Source organism: Strix uralensis, chromosome 1 (assembly GCF_047716275.1).
Source record: "Strix uralensis isolate ZFMK-TIS-50842 chromosome 1, bStrUra1, whole genome shotgun sequence".
In the NCBI taxonomy this organism is placed as follows: Eukaryota; Metazoa; Chordata; class Aves; order Strigiformes; family Strigidae; genus Strix; species Strix uralensis.
In genome coordinates, this window is record NC_133972.1 from 28,294,846 (window position 1) to 28,316,363 (window position 21,518).

General features: G+C 40.8%; 1 protein-coding gene across 5 annotated transcripts in view; it reads right to left on the bottom strand.

The window, feature by feature from the left end:
- Positions 1 to 1,821: 1,821 nt before the first annotated feature.
- LRRC3B (leucine rich repeat containing 3B) overlaps positions 1,822 to 21,518 on the bottom strand; it is a 47,122-nt gene continuing 27,425 nt past the window's right edge. For 4 of the 5 annotated variants that reach the window (XM_074860948.1, XM_074860954.1, XM_074860961.1 and 1 more), the window contains exon 2: positions 1,822 to 3,080. In XM_074860948.1, the coding sequence (XP_074717049.1) occupies positions 2,138 to 2,917 (780 nt within the window). In that variant the 5' untranslated portion in view covers positions 2,918 to 3,080 and the 3' untranslated portion in view covers positions 1,822 to 2,137. Of the gene's footprint in view, positions 3,081 to 13,734; positions 13,752 to 21,518 lie in introns of those variants that run through there. The other variant, XM_074860975.1, reaches the window with a different exon arrangement.

The following is a 21,518-nucleotide window of genomic DNA, read 5'->3' on the forward strand; positions in this document are numbered from 1 at the left end:
ACAGCACTGAATTCTTGATTAAGTTAGTACCTCCAGTTCAGTCCCTTCTTTTAGGTAGTCCCTCCTGCTTTTCCCAAAAGCAGCATACTAGGTGGGATCCAAAATATTGTTTGGAGAACACAGCGACAGAAACAGACAAATTTTACCCTGGAGGAAATTTTAGGGAAATTAGGAGAATTATAACAGGAATGAGCTTGGCTCAGCCCGTTTAGTAGGGTTTTTTTATATTGCCAGTACAATGAAACATTTTATCTGCTCTCTTCAGATTCACATGTGTATTTAGCCCTACTGCTTTTGGCTCCTGCAGGAGGCCATGGAGAGCTTGGGGGCCTGGGGGTGGCACTTTGACAATGCTGGAAAGTTCAGCAAGATAGAGCGTGGAAAAAGGAAGGTATAAAATGCAAACTAAGCAGGATGTATAGTCAACAGACTCCCCTCCTCAGAAAATTTTTACTTAATGAGGGAGGGGAAAGGGGGGAGGCAGAAATATCAGAGAGCAGGACTTTTTTGACTGTGCCCTTTACAAACATTAACATTCTCTTAATACTCCAAAAACTGTTCATCAAGATAAAACAATGAAAATAGCTAAGTCAGTCACAACAACTGCTACTCACACAAGATTCAGACCACAAAGATGACATAAAACGTTGACTCTCTGTACATTTAAAAAAAAGTCTTTTTTTTCCTATTCTCTCACCTGCTTTGAAACAAATTTTAGATATTCTTTTAACAATGTTCTGAAACAAATAAGATAAACAAGCTTGTGCTCTCTAAAATATAAAAGAGTATAATTGTAACAGAAATAACAGCTAATCTAATGGGAGATAAGACTCTAGAGTCTTTTGAATTTTTTAAGGCTGTTCTGTAACGCTTGTTATTGCAAAGAAGCATTTTATGCATTTTTAATCCACCCTTCTGCAATTCATATTCCAATGTCTGTCAGACTGGATCTGTAGGGACCCAGGGACAAGTATCATTTTATTATGGTAATAAAGGACAAGAGGAATACATTCTTGTGAATTTGTTCCCTTTGAAAACTTGATCTATGAAAAGAGAAAACCATCATGTTTTTAAAGACAGCAGAGCTTTAAAATATCCATTTCATATCCAAGGCTGAGTTTAACTGCGTAGTCTTTATATTTTCCTAAATATTTATCCATAAAAATCACACAAAAATATTTTCTAACACACAACAGAATATGCCCAGCCTATACATTCACTTATTTCATCCCACTTTTTAAAAAGGCTGCACCCTAAAAAATAAAGCCACTTTAGTTGCAAACCTCTATATAGATTAAAAAGACTAACTTTATTTAACTTTTTTTTTTTTAATCATCACTAGTTTGAACAGTATACCAACTTTGCTCTTGCCTTCTCGCTGTCCTCCCCAGCGCTAGGGACTCCTGCCTGAAGCTCATGGGAGGCAGTAAGTGGGCATAAGAGGAAAACCCGCCGCATTTCCTTACTTACCTCTCTTCGATGTCCTGCAATGCTGCTCCTTCATGTTGGCTCCTCTTCAGCTGTCGAAATGCCCTCTGGGATCTTACCCAAGCATCGGTCTCTTACACCCAGAGTCAGGGTACTCTGCTTTCCCCACACTGCGCCCCTCTCCCGTCACGGCAAGCAGCCCCCAGAATGGGCTACCATTCACCAGCTCTTCACCTTGCACCCCACGGAGAGAAGTGCCCTTTGGGGACTCTCCACTCCTGGACCTCTCACAGCCCACTTCGTCATTGCTTCTCTCTTTTACCTCACGAGCACTGATCAAACCAAGTGTGTGCTCTGGCACTGGACAGGATTCTGATCAATAAACTACTCTGCTTTACATGGTTCAAATTTAAGCTTTTATTTGGTTTTTAAATTAAAAAAATAAATTTCATTATTAAATAGTGGAATGGGTCTAAACTAATGTTTACATATTAGTTCACTTGCTTTAGGATACCACCAGAGAAATAATTAAAGTATACCACCCAGACAAAACTTTCTGTTAGAAAGCTCAACAGTGGCATAATTCAGTTAAACAGGAAAAAAAACCCAAAAGTCTGAATGTTTACAATGAATGTTAGAAGTAAACCTCTGGTTTCAGCGTCATCCAAATCTAGTTTTCATCACAAAGGCAGTCATTGTATTCAGAATACTATACCACAGTGCTAATGTCATCAGCTTCATCTGGTTTCTTTTGCCTGCTTGGCAGGGATTTCAAGTACTCAAGGTGCCTCCTTGCATCCTCCTGATTTTGCCGGACGTAATAAACCACGTATGAGATCACCATGGTGAACCAGCCAAACATGGTGACCAGCATGGCATAATCAGTAGTCTTTTTAGGAAGGTTGCAGAGGTCAGCATCGTTGGCAGCATTGAGGAACGGTCTCCCCGCATGTTCATCCAGCACAGAAGTCTTGCAGATGACGTTGTTGGCTGTCTCGTGGTTGGAGGCCATGCTCCTCAACACCTGCTGCAGCGTGCAGTCACAGTGCCAGGGATTGTTTGCAATTCTGGCTCTGGCCTTTAAGTTGTTGAAAGCGTTTTTGTGCACACTTTGAATTCGGTTGTCAGACAAATCCAGAGTCTGCAAGGTTTCTGCCACCCCTTTAAAGGCGTGTTCATCTATAAACTCAATCCCGTTTTTTGATAAATTGAGGACTCTCAGTTGGTGCAAGTCCTTAAAAATTTCGTTGGGGATAGATGTTATCTGATTGGAGTCCAAATAAAGTAAGACTGTTTCTGGAGGAAGATCTCTGGGTATTTCCTTGAGGTTTGCATTGCTACAGCTGACATTCAGACCTCCGGAGTGAGAACAGAGGCAGCCTTTTGGGCACATACTGGCAGAATGAAAGCACAGTATCATGAGGACAAAACTTTGTAAGAGCAGACACATGGAGAGGGAACGAGTTAACCACAGGTCTACCAAATGCATGCTGGGGTGTCAGCATAATCACACGACCATTTCTCATTCAGCCAACAGTGGTGGGAAAAGGATTGGCAAAGCTGAAACGTGGCTTCATTTTCTTCGGTGGGATTAGTGAAAACTGACTAACACATGGGCTTCCTCATGGTCAATATTCATCTTAGAAGCACACCTACAGAGAGGAAGGAGAAAAAGTTCCTTATACCATAAACTCCAACTCCAATTTTGTTTACATTAAAAAAATAGAAATAAAATTTAGAAACAAAATTAAGTCAAAGTGAAATGCAACACTAAATAAACGATCTATTATCCTATCAGTGCACCAGAGAATTTATTTAGGTAACTCCTATTAGCATTAATCTGAGTTTAGTATATAAATCCCTAGGACATTTTTAAGAGGATAGACTACACTTGCTACAAATTGAACAGGTCTGGGGTTTAATACTTAATAGAGGCAGCACTGGTTTGTTTTTATCACAGACTTTTCTAGAACAGCTATAAAACTAAGTTACATTTTCCCTTGCTAAAGTAGAAGATGCACTAATAGGAGCTAAGAGTTGGATCTCTGCAACAGTGACAGGTAAGTGAGGAATTTGTGGTGGTTAATGGGAATTTACCCCCAAATAATTTATGTCATTTTAAGTCCAAATCAAAGTACTTCAGCAAGGAACTATTTTTACTATACCAAGAAAGAAAAATTAAGTATACCAAATGCTGCTGCAAGACACCAAAACCATCCACCATCTCCCTTCTCTTCTGCTTTTGAACACTGGATTTCCTGGATCTCCCAGCATTTTGTGAGACCCACAGAAATAGTTTCTACCTTCAGTTTTCTTGAAATTTTTTTTTTCATTTAACATAGAGAAAAAGAAAGAAATGTAACAATTGCTAAAAAACTCACACAAACCCACGTATGACGCAAACAAAAAAAAAATCTTATTCATGGCATGTAATTTGCTAATAGAACATAGGAAAAATATTGTTTCTGCTTCTCCCCTCTCAAGTTGGCTTAAAAATAGTAAATATCCAGAAGCTTTTTCATTTTTTCCTTTAATTGGAGCACGAATACAGAAGCCTGAAATGCTGACCTATAAGGTTTCAAAGACAACCTCATTTATTTTTTCCTCTATTATGGTAACCTCTGAATTTCTAACCCCAACAAGTCCATTTGTTTTCATGTACGTGCCCTCTGTCTCTGTAGCAGCTTGGATATTTGCAGCCTTCAGGTTGTATTTACATATAAATGAATATATTTTTTTTCCAAACCCACACTGTAGTCCACCAAACAACAGAATCGCTGCAGGGAGGATATGTGTGATTTTACAGGAAAAAGAAGAGATTGCATTGCAATCATATTTGCCTGCAGAACTTGCATACTAACTGCATTTTCTGGCACATCACAGTAATATGGATCAGATGTGTTATGCAGAATTTCAAACCCATAGCTCAAGTTTTATTTAACCCTTTTGATGAGGTTTAGTATGCCACAGGAAAAAAAAACAGTCAAACCCATCTTAATAGCATGTACATTATGTGTGATTACTCCATTGTTATGGCTCAGGAATGGCAGAAGCTCAGCATACTCACTGCAACTACTGCAAAGAGTAGTGTATCACCACTACTCTTCGACTTACTTATTAATCAAAAGAGAGGTTGCCCAAGAACCTAAACAGAAAGTTTACACTTGGGACTCCATAAAACTTCTACTCCAAAATTAAAAAGAAAGGAAATTATTAGCTATGAGAAATTGTGAAATTAACCATCAGAATGTGAAACCATTAAGAAGTAAGCAGAGCACAAAAAACTCCCTGTGTGGACAGAAAGGTGAGGTAGCACCTCCACAATCAATGGAGTCCTACAGGACCTCTGTGGAAGAAATAGGGTTTATGTGAAAGAAGCCCATTGCACTGGGTGCATCCTTGCCATTTCTCCCAGTGGCTTTGGTCACTGCAGTGCCTGGTCTTCAGATCAGACAGAAATCTGCTACAGAAGAATGTAAGCTCCAGAAGTTGTTTTCTCCCAGCCTGCCCAAAAGCGCTAAGTACTTGCTAAAATGTGCAGCCCATTCGGAGGCCAAGCTGGAGCTGGCAGCTGCTCCCGCTGGCAGATCTGAGCTGGCAATCTGCTCCTCCCTCCAGCAGCCCTGGGTGCTGCAGCAAGAAGGCCCGTCCCCTATTTTCTTCTCCCTTCATGCTTACGTGTCTCACTACTGTGCTGCACCAAAAGAGCTCATCACCACGGAATGAGCATCATCTCATCACCTACTACTTGTATTCAGTAGCTTCCCACCAACAATACCAGAGTACTACCACAGGAATGGACTGGGGTGAAACAGCAGAGACCTGAAGTACACTCAGATGCTTTATTTTTTAGAAGCATAAAAATCACACTCTTCTCACCAGAGCGTGGCAATTAAATATCATATTTGCTTTATCACAGGCTAAAAAAACCCTGCCAAACTGGAATTACACTATGGACCCTGCTGAGTCCTCCATAGCGCAGCTACGCCACCAAAGATCATGTGTCAGAGAGATCCCAAGCACCAATGTGGAACATCTTCATCCCACTGAAGATAAATGAGGCTCTTTTTCTTTAATGTATTAATGTGTTTAAAGTGGAAGTAGGATCATTACAGACTAAGCAGGAAAGTGTTTAATGAAGCAATGCCTCTTCAAAAGAGATAACTAAGTAAATGGATAAAGAGGGAGAAAATCTCCCCAGTTTTAAGATGTTAGAAAGAGCAAATACAGGTTTAACCCCATAATTAACAACCCAGTCGACAAAACTCAGCTGAGCAAGAATAAAGCTCAGCAAATTCTCAGTAAATTAACTGGAAGCAACCCAATGGGACTGAACACCAGTCAGGGGAAACAGAGCTTTGTTTACTTCCATAATCAGAATATTTGATCCAAGGGGTATCTGAGGTTTGGGTTTCACCAACAAACTTACAGCAAGGACTTTCTTAACTCACAGGCATCCTAGTGACTGCAACAAGAGAAAAGAGAACTAGGATCCATACATTTGTAACACCAAAAGAAAGATTTTTGGCTTGAACATCTATCTAATTTTCTCTGCTTGGAACACAATAAACGAAGGTAACAAAGCTGGAATAAAGACAAGATATATATGTCAGACAGAAACACTAAAGACTAAAGAGAAATGGATGGAAAACACAGAATTAAAATGAATATATGAATTAATTAGAAGTGTGCAAATAAAACCAAAAAAATAAAGTGTAAATGAAGGCACAGGGAAATGACAATACTACAAGCACAGGTAACAGCATGGTGTAAAAATGCTTTTTGAGTACATTTCTAAAATACAAGTACAAACATAGAAAACCTAACTTACAAGTCAAATATCGCAGGGCAATAAAACTACAGAGGGAAGATTGCACAAAAGAATTGTTTACGGTCTTGCAATTTAAACTGGTTTTCAATCTTTCCTCTTATGCTTCCCCAAGACCATTCATTCAGTACAAAACATCCAATGTAGGATGGATGTACAAATTCTGAAATCCTCAAGGAAAGCACCTTTGCTTTTAATGCACAGTGAGATTTCTACTGAGCTCCAGGTGTCAGGTAACTTGCAGATGTTTGCCTTTCCAGCAAGCAAGGTGCAGAGGCTGTCTGTTAGCACCTGAACACAATACTACAAAATTAGGTATTTGATTAATCACTCCTCCCCACAAGAAATGAGTGATGTAGAGAAGCATTAGTGCCTCCAACTACCCACCTGGAAAAAAGGGCCTGCAGACTTAGCCAAGTCACACAGAAAGTCTATGACAAGACTATGTGCAGTATTAATTTATGTTGTTGTGTCTTCAGAGCAAGATATAGGATAGGAAATCCTATAACCATCCACAGAACAGCACAAAAATGACACAGACTGAGACTTTTTGTTGTTTAGGACAATGCTAAGACAACAGAAGATGCATAAAAAAAGAATCAATCATATATACAGTTAAAGATGTCTGACTTAACAAAAGAGAAAGGGAAGGGCAAGGGGAGGTAAAAATGGTTTCTACTGTGCTGTAGAGACTTTCAGCATCCACATGGCAGGTCTTCAGTCATTACCCAAGTGCTCACACATGTGTATTTCCTCACTGGCCCTCCACACAGCCTCTGCCCCCATAAAAAGTGAGAGTGGAGCAGCTGCTAGTCCTTTGTACTTGAAGGGCAGCTACTGCTCTCAGAGGACTCAAAAGCAGAGACTAAAATCAGCCTTAAGATGTATTCTGCCTCTAGAATTTAAACACACACACAACCCCCTCAACCATCAGGATCAGCTTGCATCACCACCAAGATGATGTCAATGGAGATACTTGTTGATGACACTCTTCCTCGAAATTTGTATCTTCCAGATGAGAGAGAGAGATTTACACACTGCTTGTTCATCAGATGCCTTCTCTGTATATTGTGTATCTAGACTGCAGTAGGGTGCTTCAAAGATTAGTTTCTAGCACTACAAAAATTACCTGTGACAGCCTAGTATCTTTGTTCAAGTCACTCCATTATCACAATGCTTTTACTTGGAATCTCACCTGAATTCCCAAACATTTCTGTTGAGGAGAGACCTTTTTCCTGATGGTTATTCATCAAGTAAGATCTCACATGATAAAGACAAAACCATGACTAAATGTATTTAATTTAGATGTCTTCATGGGATGATTCCTCTCCCGAATCACAGAAATGAGGGCCACAAATTAAGTCTGTAGAACAGGATGACACAGGTCCAGCTAACCTAAGACCTCCAGACACACACACAGCATCATCACTCATCTTGCTTGTGGTCAAACTCTGTGGTCAGTACCACACTGACCTTCACTGGATCACAGACTAAAAGGACTCTTCAGTGACACGAGACGTGGGAGGCTTTTTAATTTTTGTTGTTATCATTCACAAACAAGAAGAAGTGGGAAAATGAAGAAAGATATGATCCTAAAAAACATTCTTGTTCCCTAAGCCAGCCAGCACAGGCACGGTGCAGAATGCACTCTTCCAGCAATAATGGGATAAATATTGCAGGTATTCTGGAAGATGCTCTTTCTTTGGGATGCAATGTCAAGGGATGCTGAGAAAAAAAGACTCAAGGTGCTATGGCATCAAGCCGCAGCTGAAGCATGGTCTACTTTTGAACACAGGGTCCACTGGGAGGCATGCTTCCTACCATCATGTTCCTGTCTCTACCCACAATGCAGTGTTTCCTCTCTTTTCCCTCTTCCCACTCTAGGGGCTGATGGGCTGATCACAGCTATTTGATAGATAACTGTCCCCCTTGGAGCCCAACCCCAAGAACTAGAGAGTGCAGTACTGTCAATGGGCAGAGTAAGTCCCAGGTGTACCAGAAGTTTTTATCCCCTGGGGTTAGGTTCAGAGATTGCATGGGAGTACAAAGCCAGGGCACAAAATGAGTTGCAAAAAACCAAAAGGCAGAAGTATGCAAGGTGCCCAGCAGGTGAATAGGGACTGCAGCAGTGTCCCAAAAGCAGGAGTGATGCTAAGGCCAACTGCAGTAGCACTGGGATCCTGGGGGAAGCAGTGAGGGCACAGGAGCAAGGCAAGCTTGTGGAGTCAAGTTTGGGGGCACAGTATGAAAGTGAGAGCATAGCTGTCAGCCACCTACAGATTTTCATGTGGCTTGCAGGGTCAGACAGTCGGGCTACAAAGGGTTTTCACTGCTGATCTCTTATGCCAAGTGATATTTCCATCTCATGCATGATCATCTGTGCAGATTCTATAAGCTAAATTATGCCTTCACTGTCATTTGAGCAACTACACCATCCGCTTGTGCAAAGAGAGCTGCACGGCACACACGTCTCGCTGTGAAGGAAATTCAGTGACAGCAACTCCATTTTCCCTATCAATAATGTAAGGTACTAGAATAATGTCTCTTCTTGTCTTCAAAGAAGATGAAAAAGACTGCATCCGTTAGTCCAGCAGCGTCAAAGGGGTCACAGCTAACTAGAGATGCTCGTCATCTGCACGCATCGTTTGTATTTGTGGTTACCGAAGGTGCCATGATTAGAGAGGAATTTCTTGTTATGTAGTTTACATGCTCAAATGACTAAGCACGAATGGGAAGAGGCAAAAGGAAGAAAGCAACAGTTCAACAACAGGGTTGTCTGTCTGTCTGGTCTGTCACTTTCTGACCTCCAGAAAAATTGAAAAACTTCTGTAAAACCCAACTTCCCAAGAATGTGGATCATAGGGTCTGGTGTCCAATTCACCTGCCCAGCCATACCACACTTCTGATGATGTACTGCTGGAAAACTCAAATGACCTTGCTACTAACTTTAGGCACAGTACCTGGAGAAGGAGATCTGAAAACAGATCCCAAATGGCACCACAAAGCTCCACACTCCCTGGGATCACAAAGTCCACCACAATGGTCACTGCTTTTTCAGTTAATACCAAAGGCAACCCTGTGAGCAACTGTTGGCTCTCCATACTGGAGATGCACTGCACATGTCGAGGTGCTCCCTTCTCCTCACGTACAGTCCAGACAACTTACAGAAAAATCTATAAACTGCTTGTATTCATGTGTGCAGCTCTACCATCTGCAAATGAAATGATCAGTTTTGGCTGTGTGCCCAATAAGCCTTCAAGAGATCCCTAAAAAAACAGCTCGACTTTTCAAGTCCAGTCTAAGCAAACTCCTAACCTTCAGAGTAACAACCTTCTTGTGTGCAAACAGCGGAAGTTTGATATGGAACTAGAAAAGCCCAAGAAATAAAGACTCCTATGGGCTCTTGTTTTAGACATCCTTTAGAGCAAACTTGCACTTTGAATAAATATTAAAATTTTGTAGCTAAGAATCCATTAAAAGGGAACACTGTAAAAAGATCATTGTTTATCTGACTTCCAGACAATTATTGAGATGGTTTATATTTTTGAAAGACCTGACATTATTATAACCTTTTCTTTCCCTCTTTTAGACATTGACTATGTTGGTATATAGAAAAGATGTTTATTGTTAAATCCAGTCTCCTATTCTCTATTAAAATAGGTCTTAACTTTGTCATATTGAATACTTTTGTTTGAAGTCAAGTTTAACAAATTACCCACACCCACTGAAGTAGAAAACACTCATCTTTTTAATGGATTGTTTTTCTTGAACTCTTCTTCTTGTAATGCCAGTCCGTTTGTTACAGCACACACACAAACCTGCCTTACTCTTCACATCCATAAAGAGCTGTATTTTATGTCTTTGTACTCCTTTTTTTTATTTTGGCCATTAATATTGTCATAAAATGCCATACACTAGTTTATCTCTAAAAATATTACCTTGTAATTAGTATTGACAAGACAGCCATAAGATGGAGACTAAAGGCTTGAAGTTCACAGCTGATTAGCCTACCCAAACAGTCCAATTTGCTAAAGGACTGAGGACAGGGCAATTTTACCTGAACTGAAGAAGATTTGCCACCACTACTCCCAAACAACTGCAGATGGCTTATTTATGAAGAATCAAAACAGAGAAGATATCCACGGGAAGAACTATTTCCATACATCCTATCCTTAATCAGTCTTATACTACTGGTTCGTACAGACCTTCCAGTAAGCTACATGTTGGGTTGTCCTGTACATCTATGTGCTGCGTTTGTGAGCAGCTGAGCCTCTGGAGGACAAGAGTCTGTGCACACTGCAGGAAAAACCTCCACGAAATTCTGCCTGGCTCCTCCAACACCTGCGGGCTGAATCTGACCACAACTGTTTAAAAACACAAGGCGGCTGATGTAAAAATGCTGAGTCTCCTTCTTGCATATCTTACTTTAAATCTGTTCCAGGATTTAGACAATGGCTCAAAAGTGATAGTGTCAAAATAACAGTAATTTGAAAAAAAAATAAAAAATTTTTGTTCACTTCCATACAGACATATGATAAAACAGCAACATGACTGTCTGAGTGGGAACTGAGCTGGGAAGTGAGGATACCTGCAAGCTGGAGGTGAGCGGGAGCAGCAGGACCTGAAGGAGAACACAGCAGCCACTTCTGACCTCTGTGCTGTCTGTGCACTACAGAAGAACAAATTTCATGGGTACCAAGTGAATTCCTGCAGACAAACACACAATCTTTTAAAATAACATTGCCTGCGTACTGTCAGCGGGGCAGGCTCTGTGGTATGCCACAGCTAAGGGCAGTCTCACTAGTTGGGCAACTTGACCCTCTCTGTGGCTCCAGGACACCATCAGGAAATTCGATTTAGCAGAGGAAACAAGAATCTAGTCTCGAGTCTTGGGACAACCTCTGTCTTTCAGGCATCTCTCCCTGGCAGTCCTCAAACATGGTGCGGCTGCCTGGCTGCTTCACAGCACAGCTACCTTGAAGGTAGGCAGTTAAAATGCTATGAAGCACCAAACCAGAGAGATGCCAAGAGCTCCTTGCAAGGTGCCAGGTGATTTAAATTCCCAGATGAAAGTCTCTGTCAGTGGAAGATTTTTAGGATCTCAGAACATGGCAAGATGAAATCCTAAAGCAGTAAGAAGAGAAATTAATAGAAGCCAACAGCAAATGAGGTGGGAAAAAAGGGGTGCAAAAGATCACTGATTCAATGAATAATTGAAACATCATGATTAATCATTTTGAGCCTGAACTCCAATTACATAATGGATTCATTATCTAATGAAACACCAAATGTACTCAAACTTTAATATTCTCCCCTAAGACAGGACTCAGAATGCCAGTCGACATTTTGTTCCCCAAAACCTTCCAGTATAGACAACTTTCTAACAACTACTCATAGCAAACCACTTCCAGTTGCAGAAGCAAACTGTGTAGGTAAAAGTTTACAGATCCTAAGCTATGAACACCCTCTCTTAACAGTCATGGAGTAATAACATGGTTGAGGAGAGCCAAATGAACATTTTAAGCTATAATTACTTTCTGATTGTGAGATCACTGAATGTATCACTCCTTATTACAGATTAAAAGCTTACTTAATTATACTGTGTGGGCAAATGAATCAGCACTTTAAGACTGATGGGTTGGGTTCATGTTAAAAAATGTATTTGACTTTTCTCCCTTTTCATGTCAAGTCAGGAATTATTTTATAACTCTCAGCTGATAAATAATTGTGTGAAGCTTAACAGATATAATAACAGATCAATGACAGAAAAGTATTACCAGTTATCTCTTATCCTTCCTATGATGCTTTGCTCTTGGAAGTCTTTTGTGGCAACACATTTCTTGGAATGAAATTTGACATGCTTGATGGAAAATAAAGAAACAGCTGTTGGGGATGCTCTTAGACCTCTTTCTTTCAAGGCCTAACAAAGACTGAATCACTTGCTTTTTAGAAGATGTTCAGTGCTGCCTACTATTCGCAGTTATCTCCTGCATTTTCTTCATATGACTTAAACCACAAAAGGCTCCCATCCCTTCCCTGAGCAATATACCCTGCTGGGAAATACAAACACCATTTTGTACGCGTATATATGCCATTTGAAAAAGGAAACAAAACACTACATACACTTACAGTGAATATGTAGTGGCAACATGAAGTTAAAAATGAAGGCATAAGACATAAATACCATCATCTCTTGAACATAATTTATCACTATATTTGCAAGAAATTGGCTTGACAATCTGCAGAAGAATGAACAAAGGCTCAAGACATGCCAGTTACTGCTCAGCAAACATATCTGCAAAACGGATTTTTTACCACTATATAAGAACATGAAGAACCACATTAGACGCTACAGGGAAATGCTCCAAGACATTCAAACGACTGTGTGTAAAGAGTTCTCCAAAACTGTAACATTTGTTTCTAGATTAATTAATAGCGTGCATTAGAGTCAAAAACATTTTTAGAGTTTGGGATTATATTCTACCAAATCTTAGTCACATCTTCTGAGACAACATCAACAACCATTCTGTTTGGCAAGAAAACCCTTTCCAGCAGCAGCTGAGTCAATCCTCCATATGATCTATATAGAAAAAAAATATACTTTAAAACCTTAAAATAACGTGAAGTGGAAATACTTTGCCTTCCTTGGGCAAAGAGACCCAGACTAAAGTCTGTTCTGAAGTCTGGTTATGAACTGAATGCCTAGGAGCTTTTCATGATTAGGCAATGCAGTAGGTTTTCAATAAATCTGATAAAATCCAATGGAAAATGTTTTCAATGTAAAAGGTCAATTTCAAAATATTTGCTGATTTATTTTTCTCCCATATTATAAAATAATGTGATCAAAGTGAAAGAGACAAGTGCTTGGTTGCAGCCATACCCTGACTCTACCCAGCAGCTAATGATGGATGCTCCTTCAACTTAATTCTGCAGTACCATATCAGAGAAAATGTCTTCTTGATCTCAAGATAATTACACTGATCACCTCAATGATTACCAGCATAATCAGTGACAAGTCTTGCAATTTAATCTTGATAACTGCATCTGGTGACTGCAGATGGTGTCCTTGTCCAACTGAAAATCTCATTCTTATTTTGTAAAGCATAAATCTAAGCCCTGGTAACAAAAAATGTGTTATTAGGAAATAATAGGCCTTTAAGGTACTACCTTCCAAAGATAAGCAATATTCAGACCATCTAGAGACCCTTCTTCCACTTTTAAGGGCACTTATTTGGTTCTGCATACTGCTGTCTTCAGGCTCATTTGAGGTTCATCCAAACGCTCATGCAACTCAGTAAGCAGTGGGAAGAGGGAAGTTGTAATTAGGCTGGGGAAGCTGTGCTGATAATAAAGTCAGCAAGGCAGAAATAAGCATGCAAACCTGAAGGGACCATTCAGCAAGGAACATGCTAGCGGCTTTGTAAAGTTGACAACAGTTGCACGAAGCAGCCAGCAAGACAGCTGCTGGCAGCAGATACCTGGGCACTAGGGAGTCCTAGAAGAAATAAGATGTGTTACAGACTCCAAAGTAAGACAGGGAAGGGAGAAGGAGAATGAAGCAGAGCCTGACTGAAAGCTGCTTCTTCCAGATGACCCTCTGCTGCAGAGCAGGTTCCCAGGAACTGCGATGGGTCACCGCAGATGAGAGCATCTCTTGGGTTAGACACCTCAAAAGGAAATACAGATGTGAGCAGAGGCAGTGCCGCAGTGGTGGTTTAGCATCCAGTTTCACATACTCTTGCTTTTAACTGGGATCTAGATTATCCTGTTGTGCTAAACCACGGGAAACCAACCAAGGCTGCTTCTCTCCATGCACAACCTCCAGTGACATAAACACAGAGCAATAATCTATGGCACAAGGAATTTGCAAGGCAAGAAGCCAGGGCAGTAGAAGCTACTGCTAAAATGAAACAATCTGATTAATATCCACAAGATGAGACCACAAAGAAAACATACTTCCAGAGCAATTACTCTGTACAAAAAAATCTGAAAGAGGGGAAAAAACCACAAGCTAAATTAGCAATAGAGGACAGCACTTTAGAATAGAGTACCTCAACAGTTATTAATTCAGCTCCTTGTGCTCTGAAATACGCTAGTTGTATAATAACAGGACCTTTAAGAGGCATGCAGGAGTATCTGATTTCGAAAAATGCAAGAAAAAGAAAATGTGTAACATTTGTATATAAAGGAAACAAAAAAAGTTTGAAATTCCCAATTAAAAGCTCTAAACTTAAAAGCGAATGCTCAACACCACAAAACCACAATACCACAATCTTCTATTAAAGAAATTAAAATTGTGACGTATCAATGCATTTCAGAAAATAGCAAAAGAGACCGCAAGTATGGAATAATTATGAGATCAATAAGCAATTAAGCAACTTTAAGAAGACATTCAAGTGACCTTCTGGAATCAAGTGATATACTGAGCTAACTACAAGCCATTTGGGCTTGCTGACAAAACTGGTTGATCAGTGATGCTGGTTTTGCTGTATCAATGGTTATTAAACCTGCACACTGCCAGCTGCAAAGCTGAGAGAGCAAAGAGTGCATCAACAACAACACACACATCTATATTTCCCACTTCTGCACCAAAGGTGTCAAGTAAAGGTATCATAAACCTCTACTGTATCAAACCACCCATCACTAAAACCACATCCCCACTTTTAATATTTTAATCCATGAGCAGCTTCAGATAACTATAATTTCTTTTTCATCAGCTTGCCAGAGAAATTTCTTTTTTCTTTCAATGAATGCCATAGTACCAGGCTAATAATAGATTTTATTTCTATATTTAGATACTATAGCTTTAAAAGCTGAACATGTGACAGTCTGGAATAGTTAGACACACGGTTTTTGTACGTCCATGAAAGCAAGATTAGCAGGTTCTCACCAGAACTCGCTTCTAGCTCTGCTGGCTGCTACCAGCATTAGAGGCCAAGGAAAAGACTAGCCCGGGTACAACCTCTGAAGCTCTCCTTCAGCTGAGGATCTCCCAAGCAAGCAAAATCTAGCAGCGGAAAGCGGAAAGCTTCAATTTCATCTTGTGCTGGCAGCATTTCCCTAATTAAGAGTTTAAGGCCAGATGGAGCCATTAGATCATCTAATCTGACCCCCTGCCTATCACATGACGTGTCATTTTACCAGTAAACCTCATATTGAGCCAATAATTTAGGTCAGACTGAAGCATGTCAGAACTGAGGAGACTGCTGTGTGCTCAAGGCAGTACCTTTTGTACCTGCTGTTCTTGCACCATTCCGTACCGGGAGGTAACAGGATGACTTCAGCAGAATCTGAATGCACCCAGAAAACTCAATTCCATCAACACCCACCATAACAGTTAAACTACTCAAGCAGACATATCTGCTCCACCAGGATCCAGGCACCAAGCAAGGGTGTCTGTTTTCAAAAGAATGGCTGTATTGAACAATAATGTTAGACTGCTCATCATAAACAGCTGCATGTTACCACTTGTCTCCAAATGAGAGTTAGAAAATCTGGCTATTGTGCTGGTGAGTTACATCAGGCCCTCAGCTGCCATTAAAGGACTTTGCAAATTACATGTGTTCCACCTAAGCAACAATCAGCATGCTTTCATTTTGAAATGTCTGCTCTGGAGCATCCCCAAGGCTTACCAGGAAGACAGGTAAAAATCCTTTTATTTTTTTTTCAAACCATTCAGTATTTTTCCAAAGTCATAAAAAGCTCGCTGTATAAGCTTCTCTTCTGAGGACATATGAACATGGCAAGTTATTACAACTTGATGTAGGAGGTTGAAAATTTTTAAGGGTTCTCTGACCCTTACTCAGCAAAAATATTTAGCCTGGTTGCTATTCAGCAGCTTGGTGAGAGGCGAGCCTTCAGTGTTCAGGGGGCTGAGATAAAAGTTGTTTATCAACAACTGCTAAATAAAAGGAACAGCTCTAAAGAAAAAAAAAATGGATCGGCATTTCTCAGTGGAAATAAACACCAGTCTTTATCAGACATGAAATCTAGCTGTGCTAAAAAACAAGAACAAGGCACAGCTGCTCAATACTGTGAGAGCAGAGATTTTCCAGTCAGTCAGTTATTCTTCCCAAGGAGAAAAGAAAAGAAAGGAAGAGTCAAAAGAAAGTGTTGCAATGGCTGCCTCCAAGATGAGAACAAACTGTTGAGGTCACATTTATTCTAGGGGAAAAGAGGTCTTTATTAGCAGCACTAGAGCATGACAGGAAGAGACTAAAACTCAGTTTAATAAAACCCTTATTTTAAAGACAAGAATATATCAGCTCTTTGTGCGTCCCCACAGAGGTTATACAGGCAAGTTGACTTTACTGGAGCTAGCTAATACAAAACGCAGGAGTTGTGAAGAAAAAAAAAAAATCTTGATTAACTGGGCAATGATCTAATGGGCAAGACACTGGAGGTTGCAAGTTCACAGTCGAAGAAGCTCAGGTAGAAATAATTTATAGCAAATTAAGTTAGGTCATGATAATGAAATTTAAAGACAAGTGGGACATGATTTATTTTACTAAGGCTTGTTGAAAAGTGAAAACCAAGCAGAGCTAACAGGAAGGCTAATTTAACTCTGGTTACAGTTGGTACTGGCACGGAGATAAACTTAACTTGACATATTTAGAATGGGAAAGAGAATATAAGAATAGGATTTTGAAAAATAATTTTTTTACACCATTTTTCCAAATTGCAGTGAGGAGCAGGGCAAATTTGGTCCTGTGACTCACTATTACTTGTTTCCCAGTTTTAAAACATGCTGGTACACAGCCTTCAGTGGCAAATGTGGTGGAAATACCTGATTGCGAGTGTTGGGAAGGGATGGATACCAACACCTGTGCTGCAAAGCCCCTGACATCAAGGAGCAGGAGGGAGGATGGAAAACCCTAATGGGAGAAGCTCTCGTAAGAGGTGCAGTCCCCTCGCAGGTCACTAGAAAGTGGCAGTGGTGGCAGGAGGGATGCTTTTATCATTGATGGCTTTGTGAGCTCCCTTAACAGGTTATCTGGCAGCAACCCAGGCTTTGGCTTTGTTTGGCAACAGATGTGGTGCCATTATGTCCTCAACTGTCCCCCCTGCCACCCACCTGCCTCTCCCTCCTCACACTGTGAAAAATGGCAGGTGAGGGAGAAAAAGAAAGAGCCACTTTATAATGGATGAATGCAGCAGTTTGCAGGAGGGGGAGAAAGAGACAGTAATGAAAAAGTGTTAATATTAAAGCAATAAAGCTTGTGGCCATTTTTCAGTCTGGAATGCACAACACCATAAAACAATGCTTAAAGGCACTCACTTCTGTTCCAAACCACCTGCGCACTAAGACACCCTGCTATTAGCACAGAAGTTGTTTACTACCAGTCTCACTTCAGTCTGATTCCAGGAGAGCCATAAATCTGAATTTTCTCACTCAGTTACAAGAGCCCATGTGGCCTTGGGTTTTCTTTGGTATGCCAAGCCCTGCCGTGTCCCCTGCAATCCCTGCCTGGTCACCAACCCACTCATTTCTAACAAGATGTATAAAAGTCATGTCAGAGCAAAGGGAATCTGTCCCCAGCACGTGGCACATGTACGCTCTCCTTCTCCTCCTGTTTCTGGAACAGCAGCTACTCTCCGTGAGGTGTGTTGAACGTAACTACAATGGTGGCTTTGCCTGTGAGCACGTGTCACTTGCATCCATACACTGCCCCAAAACAGCCTGGGTGATAGTAGGTAAAATGAGACTACTGTTTTCTCTCCTGAAACAACTCCTTCCAAAAAAAGAAATGGAGAAGCAATGAAATAAAATGTCAGAAAAATAACAAATGGGAATTCTTCTGAAATTGAGACTTATTTTTACCTGTTGGTTTTTTTTTTCACTTGCTTGATCCTTTTTATTTTTTCTTTTTTCCCTCCAAATAAAAATGTATGAATTCAAAGCCACTCACCCGCTTTTCTTCCTCAGTCAGATACGAACATTAGGATTTAAGGAGTCTTTATAGAAATGGCCCAGCTACAAAGAAAGCCTTTGTCTCACTGGCAGGACTACTAATTCAAGGACAAATAGGCAGAGAGTAGAAGAGCAGTGATACCTACAGGAATGTTCAAGGCTGTCAGAAAAGCCTGTGGAATAGCAGGAAGAGGAAAGAAGAATGAGAACCAGAAACTGCTGTCATGTCTGTGCTCTCACTGTGAAGGGAGGAAGTCAGACATGGGACTTTCACATGAGAGACCACCCTGGCTCACAAGTAAATGGGTGAACGCCTTACAACCTGGAGCCCAGTGAAACTGCCAAACATTAGCAAGTTCTATAAATTATATAATCTTTCCAGGAGCTACATAACAGGCCATGAATTGGCTCACCACCAGCAGCATCAGCTTCCCATTGACTAATGTGGCAGAAAGAGATGCTCTGATACGGTAAATAACCCATACAGTGGTATAGTTTTACCTTGTATCTACTACACATTTTCACTGAGAGAGAGAGTAATGAAAAGCATCCTGCTAATTGTCCTCCTCCTCTCCCTCTTTTTAAGAATCAATTAACTTTAAAGGCACCTTTACTTCTTATGCATCCAAATCCAACACCTGAATACAAGTCAACAGTCCAGGACACCCGAAGAAGTCCAAACGGGCTATGCAACACCATTATCAAGTCCCAGTCTACACACTATGAAAAACTGCAAAACAAATAGTAAAGCAAACCATATCACTTGAGAGCAGCATTTTCAAATCTCTTCTTTATGCTCCCCATCACAGGAAACATTACACTGCTCATTCTCCTTCCCTTAGTTGCCATAGATGCAGTGCCACAGTGCTGCGGCAATGCTCGTCCCATCTCCGTGCGCTGGTTCATATCTGAGCACCTCCTGCACTCGTGACTCCTTCCCTTCTTGCTTTTAGTCAGCCAACGGTACCCTCCAGTTCCACCCTGCCCTCCCTTACCAGACAGTGAAATTAACAGAGCAGCTCACACACAATAAAATGGACTAAACTACCACAGTGCCACTCATGTTCTGGTCCAGGGAAAGTTTGCCTGCATCCCAAAAGGATGCTTCCCAAAATTATCAGATTTTCCATCTCCAGCTGCAAAGAGGAGCCCATCCTTGCAAACCCGCATTTCAGACCTTGCAAACCTTTGCCAGCCTGAGGTATTAAACCTCAGTCAACACTGTGTTGTCAACCGATTTTCAAGCTGGCCCATGACAGATGAGCTGAATTTGAAAGCAGCCAGGTCACATGGCAATAGCCATGTGTTACAGCACTACCAGAGCTCTCAGAGTGCACTGTGCTCAAAAGCATTTCCCAAGAGCACAGAAGGGAGACGCTCATAGCCATGGCATTGATAGTCACCCCATACTGTCACCACTGTGAACATGTGCTCTCATCAACAGGGTTGCCGCAGATCTCAGCCTCCGGCCTGCACTGAGTGTGAAGAGATAAATCGAGGTAGTCTCTGGACTTTCACAGCCACCACAGAGGATGCGGAGAGCACATGCGGCATGACTGCACTATGTCAAGCACGTGGCTACTCAGGCCACGAGACTCAATGAGTCCCAGAAAGCTGTTATAATAGGTCACTTCACCTGGTTTCCTTTTCACTGGGATATACAACTTCTCCTTTCTCTTTTCACCAAAAAAACCCTGTCATCTTGCAAACAGCCATTCTAAAATTCTTTGAAGTTGCAACACTGAAATGTACTTTGGCAGATGCAAACACCTTTGCAAACAGGGAGAAGCAGGAAAGTCAACCATCAGCCCTGGAGGTGTCTTACAACTTCATCCACAATATTAACCCACCAGACATCACTTCATATTATGAAGTTACTTTTACAGTTGCACAAAAAACCTTGTTAAGAATGAGTGATTAGTTCTCTATCAGTGATTTTAACAGCTGCCTTAATATGGCAATAATTTATTTATAATGAAATAAATACTAGCCTTCTGTTGGAATCAATGTTAGTAGTAAGATGAGAGAAAAAATAGCCTATTTATAACCTGCTAATAATTATTTAAAGTTATTAGAATATTCCCCAGGAAAAATGCTACATTCTACCCTTACTCATTAAAATGGGCAAATGGCTTAAAACTTGATGGTGGATGAAGAGAAAAAGAGAAGAAAATAATTTCACATCTTTCCCTTTATAGTGGCATTCTTTCAGTTAAGTCATTTCTTATTTCTGCTGCATTCTTCATAGCGTTTGTATCAAAGGTGTTACTGACACTTTAATGGATTTTTAAATGTTATTGGAACACACATGTTTCTTTATTGAATTTTATGAAAGTAATTTTTATGAAATACTACTTTTAAAAAACTTAAACTTTTTAAAATCTCTGAGAGAAAACAACTTACATAAAACATTATATAATACGAAAAATTTCAATCAAAATACAAAATTTAAATAACATTGACATTTTTCTGTCTTACTAAAAAGACAGTATTTTTTCTTCTACAGTTCTCTCACCTGGAGCTTTCAGTCAGCTCTATTCAAAATGAAGAGAAGGTGCTTCTTCAGTGCAGGCCCTTACAAACAGGTGAACAAAGTGGTCCCACTGGATGTTGCTTGGCTGGGCCTGCACTCAGGATCTTAGTAATGATCTGAAGCAGAAGCTCAAATGGTTGTGGTGACATCATACAGTGTGCTTGTAAGATGAGACATCTAATACGGGGTATGTTATGCATGGTCTACCATGAACAAGAGACACTCATTGCAACCCTCACTTATCAAGATGCGTTAACAACAGAAGATACGCCAAGGAAAATAAATGACCTTTTTTGTGTAAGAGTGCCAGCAGAAAGCAGCCCAAAAGATGGCAAAGCTACTCTTGGGAATAATTACTGTACCATCTGCAGTCTCCCACTAGTTTTGAGGCAGTGCCACGGTTCCCACCCAGAGCTGTCCTCACTTGTGTGCAGGATGGGTAATGACCTGTCAGACCTTCGTGTAATGCTAGGCTAAGTCCTCACTGCCGTGCAACCCCTTGAGAAATGCTGGCTGTTTAAGGAACCCTAAGACACTGAAAGGCTTTTTAAAAGTTATTAACTTAAAGCTGGCAGAGCTGTGCTGGAAGAGTAGATGATGGGTGGCTCCTCAGCTCTGACTCCACTGAGTGGGGAGGTCCAATTTCTCTTTGGAGAGCAGGTCTGACTAACCTATGCTCCCCACTGGTGGCACATGCTCAGCAGGAAAGGGATGATTTGTGCTTTGCACCCCCATAAGCAGTGGGATTCCCAAGCTGCTGTTGGGCTCGGAGCTCAGAAGAAGCCAGGAGCCAGAGTCCTGCCTCCTGCAGATGGCCA